General features: G+C 32.7%; 1 protein-coding gene across 1 annotated transcript; it reads right to left on the reverse strand.

The window, feature by feature from the left end:
• Positions 1 to 4,527: 4,527 nt before the first annotated feature.
• LOC108202114 (dirigent protein 21) lies at positions 4,528 to 5,085 on the reverse strand. Its single transcript, XM_017370495.2, has one exon. The coding sequence runs from the start codon at positions 5,083 to 5,085 to the stop codon at positions 4,528 to 4,530; it is 558 nt and encodes a 185-aa protein (XP_017225984.1).
• Positions 5,086 to 6,010: the final 925 nt, after the last annotated feature.

Consider the following 6,010-nt stretch of genomic DNA (forward strand, 5'->3'; position numbering starts at 1 on the left):
TTAAAAGATAAAAATTCCACCATTATTGTTTTAATTATATTATATTATTTAAAAAAATTGAAAAAATAGCCTATTATCATTAAGATATATTAATATTGAAAAATAATTAAAAGATAAATTGGATGTCAAATACAAATTTTATATAAATAAATATGAATCTTCTTAATAGATATTTAAATAAATATATTATCTTTATTACAAACACTCATGATATTACAAGATAAAAAAATTCTACCATTATTCTTTTAAATATAATATTTAATTAGTTAAAAAATAAAAAAGTAACCTACTGTCATTAAAATATATTACTATTATAAAATAATTAACAGGCAAATAGAAAGTCAAATAAAAAATTTATATAAATAATGTGAATCTTCTCAAATAGATAATAAAAATATTTACTATTTATACTACTGATTTACAATATAAAAAATATTATAAAAACTAAATTTGTAAATGAAAATATAATCAAACGTTTCATGTGATTTAACCAGATTTCAATTAATTATCATAGAATTGTCCATTCAAAAAAAAAATATGACATCTAATAATATCAAACAAAATAAAATAAAATAATAATAATAAATTTTGAAATATATAGTTGTGTTTTATACGTGTTTAAGGCTAATATTTGCAATAACTTAAGATAATAATATTAGTTAGTATGAGAAGTAATAACTAATATTATTATCTAAGATTTCATTCATAATTGTTTGAATGTTTAAATATAATTAATTTATCTTAAATCCGTGAAGATACAAACAAAATATTAACATTAGCATAATATGTAATTATATAAAAGATGTAACTACTTACATGCTATTGCGTTTTGGATATTTATCAATATGTATAAACTATATTTTCTCGTGTTTTTATATAAATTGATCATATTATTTTATTCCAAATAGAAAAAATGATAGAGATAAAAGTATCAATACTATTTATTTTTTTATGTGATGTTTTTATTATAAGAAAAATGTAGTAAACCGGGCATGAAAGTTTTGACTGAATTTAGCTAACGATAATATATTTAGGATTTGTCTGGTGTGTTTGTATGAACACATGCTAAACACTGAGATCTATAAATCTGGATGATTTCGATGCAGGGGTCCATCATTATTAAAGAATTTTTTTTGCCAAAATTTAGAGTGGATTTCATTAATACTTTGAAAGAGACTCAATCGGGACAAACCCTCAACTGATGATGCAACCAGGCTGAAAAACAAATAAACGAGCTAAATAATTAGTCGTTTTGTTTTCGGATTGCTTAACAAACTGAATACAAATATTCTGAAAATTAAAAATGAAGATAATGGTTTCTTAAGCAATCCAACCTGCATCTCTCTTGAAAATAGTAGCTTCACAATTGACCCTCACAGTAATTTCATGGATAGTGTAATGTTCTAAGGACTCAGTTGCAAAAACTGAGTATAGAGACCTCATGTTATGAACAGATATATTTTGTGAGAGGTGAGCACATGCGATTTTTACTACCATTCTAAACGCACCCCAGCTATCTAATTGCCGGACTCCAGCTATAGAGCTGCCGAAAGTGTTGTTGATGCGAGATGTCCAGATCTCCCAATACACCGTAAAATTCATTTTCAACCCAAATACATCGCATAAAGCGAGACACATCGCACAAAACGATACACTCAAACACACGAATAATAAATCAGACAGAAGACAATGAAAAAACCCAAATGGGTTTCCCCGAATTTTGTGGAACAAAACTCGATTTTATTGACGAAGAAACAAACAAAGAGCGTTATTAATAGAAAGTTAAAAAGAAGAAAAGAGGTGTTGTGTGGATGGAGAAGCGGTGGCTAGAGAATTGAGATGGGACGAAAGGAGATAGGGATAGTGATGGGTGGAAGAGATGGATAGAGATGGGTGGAAGAGGTGGAGGAGGCTAGGGTGTTGGAGGAAGATATAGCGGCCTACTCTCATTATTAAAGAGTTTAAGACAATCAAAACAAGAAAAATTTTATCAAATTTTGTGTTTATAGTGTGCCCATGAGCATACCATAGAGAAACCAATATATTTAAGTCATTCCGTTTGACATATTAAACTACACATAGGGATGGCAACGAGTCGGATCGGGTCAGGTTTCTTGAGATTCAGACCCGATCGATCCATTATATTTTGGGTCGGTTCGGATCTGGGTATCTAAAATGAAGATCCGAATCCGATCTGTCGGGTTTTTCCGAGTTTCGGTTCGAGATCGGGCTTAATTCGGGTTTTATTCGAATACCTAATAAAATAAAATTAAAAATTATATACCTATCAAAAATGTAATGATTGATTTTTTAAAATGTAGGAATATAAAAAGGGGCTTCACATGTTTCATTTAGTACAATAAACACGTGAAACATGCTAATTTAATTGTTTAGAATCATTCAACTTATCATTTATATTTTTATTATATTTTGATTATTTAATGAACAATAATTAAGAAAAATACAATATTGGTAAAATGAATATAAATTATGTAACACGCGTATAAAATTAAGTAATATGTTAATATATATAACTAATAATTTATAATACTTCAATATATATACTATACATTTAACACATGCACATGGATATATATAATATTTTGTATCGGGTTTTTATCGGATTGGGTTCGAATAGGTTTTTAGTTTTCGGGTTTCGGGTCGGGTCTCGGTTCGAAATACTTAAGATCCATATCCAGATCTAAACTTTTTCGGATCTAAAGATACGATCCAGATCCAACAAAATCGGGTTCGGATAGATACTATCGATTCGGCACGGGTAGGGTAAAACTAGGGGTGTAAATTATCCAAACAGTTCGTGAGCTACTCGAGATCGGCTCGTAAAATATTCAAATTCGGCTTGAAAATAATCGAGCGGAACTCGACCTCGAGCTATTCGAATAGTTTACCGAGCCGAGTTCGAGCTTCATATTACTCGGTTCGTGAGGCTCGCGAGCCTAATCGAGCCTATAGTATAATAATTATTTTTATATCATTTCTATATTATTATTTAAAATATTTGATATTTATATCTCTTTTATATATTTAATCGAATCGAACTCGAGCTGAACCGATCATGTTTCGAGTTTTTGTTAATATGTGGCCAAATCATTCAAACTTTCGAACCGAACTCGAGTCTATCAAATTTTCACGGACCGAGCTTCGAGTTTAAAATTAAAGGCTCCTGGACTCAAAGTCGAGCTCAAACCCGAATTTTTTCATCGATCTCGAGCCGAGTCTGACAGTGTTCAACTCGGCTCGGCTCGACTCGATTACACCCCTGGGTAAAACTGTCATCCCTCGTTCCTGACCCCCACGGGTTTGTGATCTGGGAGTTGTTGACACCAGATTTCATTTCAAACTCCGAGTGTTACAACATTTAGAACTTGTATAAATTAGGAAATTATTCCCGCTTACCTCGTTTTTTTAATGATTAATAAAACACTTACCTCGTTTTTTATTGAAATCTACTGAAAACGGTATGCGTATTTGTGAATTTATTAACATATAAGTATTATACTTATTATCAAAAATCCTTAGTCATGAAGGCAACGTTTACTCTTCTTATTTTGTATATTGTCAAATTTATCCATAAAATACAATTTTTTTGGCAAATAGAGTATATGATTTGGAATTGTTTTTATGAAGACACGATTTTGTAACTTAAATGTGTGCATGGGTTTTTAGGCCTCTCATTCATCGGCGTGAAAGAGTACATTGGGCTTTTTGGCCGGCTTTTAGATTTATAGGTTAGAAGTACTTATCCGTATCGTTTGTTTAAAAAATCAAGATGTACTTAAAAAAAGTTCGGAATACTAGTTTTTGTTTCATGACTTCTACTTATTTTCCAAACACTTTAATTATTTATAAATTTTAACTTGCTTCTAAATTCTAATTCACTTTTTTACTTTAAACAATAAGCACATATTTTAAGTTTATCCAATCCCTTATACTCCCTCAGTCCAAGGTTTGTTTTCTTTATTTTTTGGCACGCATTCTGAGGCTTTTATAATATTTTTTTTCCTGAATAAAAGTTTGACGTTTAAACTTTTATTAAAAAACAAACTATACTTCATAAGAGTCTCAAATGCGTGCAAACGGTGAACGTAAACAACGTGTTAGGACAGAGAGAGTGGGTGTTTGGCCCCCCTTTTAAGCCGGGCTTCTCGACTTATATGTTAGAAGCACTTATTTCGTACCGTTTGTGTAAGAAGTCAAGAAGCACTTAAAAAAAGCTATGAATGCTAGCTTTTGTTTCAGGGCTTCTAATTATTTCCCAAACACTTTAATCACTTATAAGTCTTATTTTGCTTCTAACTTCTACTCCACTTATTTATTTTAAGTAATAAGCATTTATTTTAAGCTAACCCAAACGGCCCCAGAGTATTACTCGAAAGCTTCACATAGCCAGGTACGCACATCAGATACGGTGATTACAGATGGATAAAAGTCAGAAAATAGAACGAACAGGTGATGCATAATTAAATTTAGGCTGCAGAAAGAAACAGCAATAAATAATACATGAACCTAATAATGTTGAACAATTACATTGTACTCAACAGTAGCATTACCCGCCGGAACGTCAAAGTAATAGAAATCCAAGAGCGCCACTCCTCTTGCAAGCCTGAAAACACCCGTTCCTCCAACAACGGGCATTTCTCGGTGTTTCTGCAAGGTTGGGTTCCGACCCAGAATGCTTAGAGTACTGCCATTGTACTTGCCCTCAGTAAACACCAATGTCATGGCACAAAGTAGGCTGAATTCATCCATATCTGAAGAGGAGAATAGGCCCTGTACTCGACCAACCTGCTTGGAATGAAACTCGGGTCCAACTGTTAACGGATCATCCATTATGTTAGACATGCCGAATTTAGTTGGTGAAGTCTTTGTGATTTGTGCATTCGCCACGTTGACTGAGGTGGTATCGAAGATATCATGGAAGTAAAAGTGAAGTCTGGTCACTTTCTGCTCCGCCATAGCCACCTCCGAGAACCACTTTTCAACTTGTTGGGGGTTTCTGGCTACACCAGAAGACGCAACTGAGCACAGCACTAATAATATCAATAAACTGTGCAGCTTCTCCATTTTATTCTTATCTTTGATATATCGATACTATTTGTAGAGGCTATGATACTCAAACTATATATAATGGCCTCATGTGAGAGGAGGGGTCACATGCATAGTCGATATCCACTTGCTGAGACCATTTCCAAGTGCATCTAAATCCAAACGCCAAACACAACAAACAAACCTAATATCCTGCATCGTCCTTTCAATTAAAAAGTTGTTTGTGTTCCTCTTTCCTTTTTGTGATAATTTGTTCCGTCTACTCAGTATTGGCGACTGACTCTCGCCCCTTTGTCCGTCAGCTCGTCCTAAACGACAACTGGGGTCGACAAATATTCAAATTAATATTTGTCAAAATCAGTATTTTAACCGTGGTTCAAGCAGTCGAAATAACACACACCTATATATATATGGAGGCTTTTTGTCGAAATTTTTTATCAAATTTAGATGATAATTTATCTGTTTGAAATGGATAGGCGGGAGAAAACTCTTCTGTGTCGTGACCGAGACATATGTTCAATCATTTCAAGAATTTCGTTTGATATAAATTATGTTTTCCAATGTTCTCTATTTTAATTATTATATTTCACGGATTCATTTCAGCAATACTTAATTTTAGCATAAATTCGTCGAAACTAGCCGGTTACACGAAGGATTGATTAAAAATAAACGGCGTAAATTCAAATGGAATTGGAAAATCAAATATTGTTAGTTAATAACCTGCAAGCCGGCATGCTTTTGATCTTTTACGGTTGGAAGACATGCATGCCATCTTGTAGATGGAAAATGCTTGGTGCACATAATTGTGTACAAAAACATGTACATAATGACCTGTGTCAGATTTTAATTGGATGGCCCCCCTGCATTTACACCAACCACCCCAATTAAAATCCACCACATCACATGCCACATCATTATGTACAAATTTTCTGTACACAATTAT

Source organism: Daucus carota, chromosome 9, assembly GCF_001625215.2.
Source record: "Daucus carota subsp. sativus chromosome 9, DH1 v3.0, whole genome shotgun sequence".
Classification (NCBI taxonomy): Eukaryota; Viridiplantae; Streptophyta; class Magnoliopsida; order Apiales; family Apiaceae; genus Daucus; species Daucus carota.

Coding starts and splice junctions, on each gene's coding strand:
- LOC108202114 (XM_017370495.2), bottom strand. CDS start 5,085: ATGGAGAAGCTGCACAGTTTATTGATATTATTAGTGCTGTGCTCAGTT.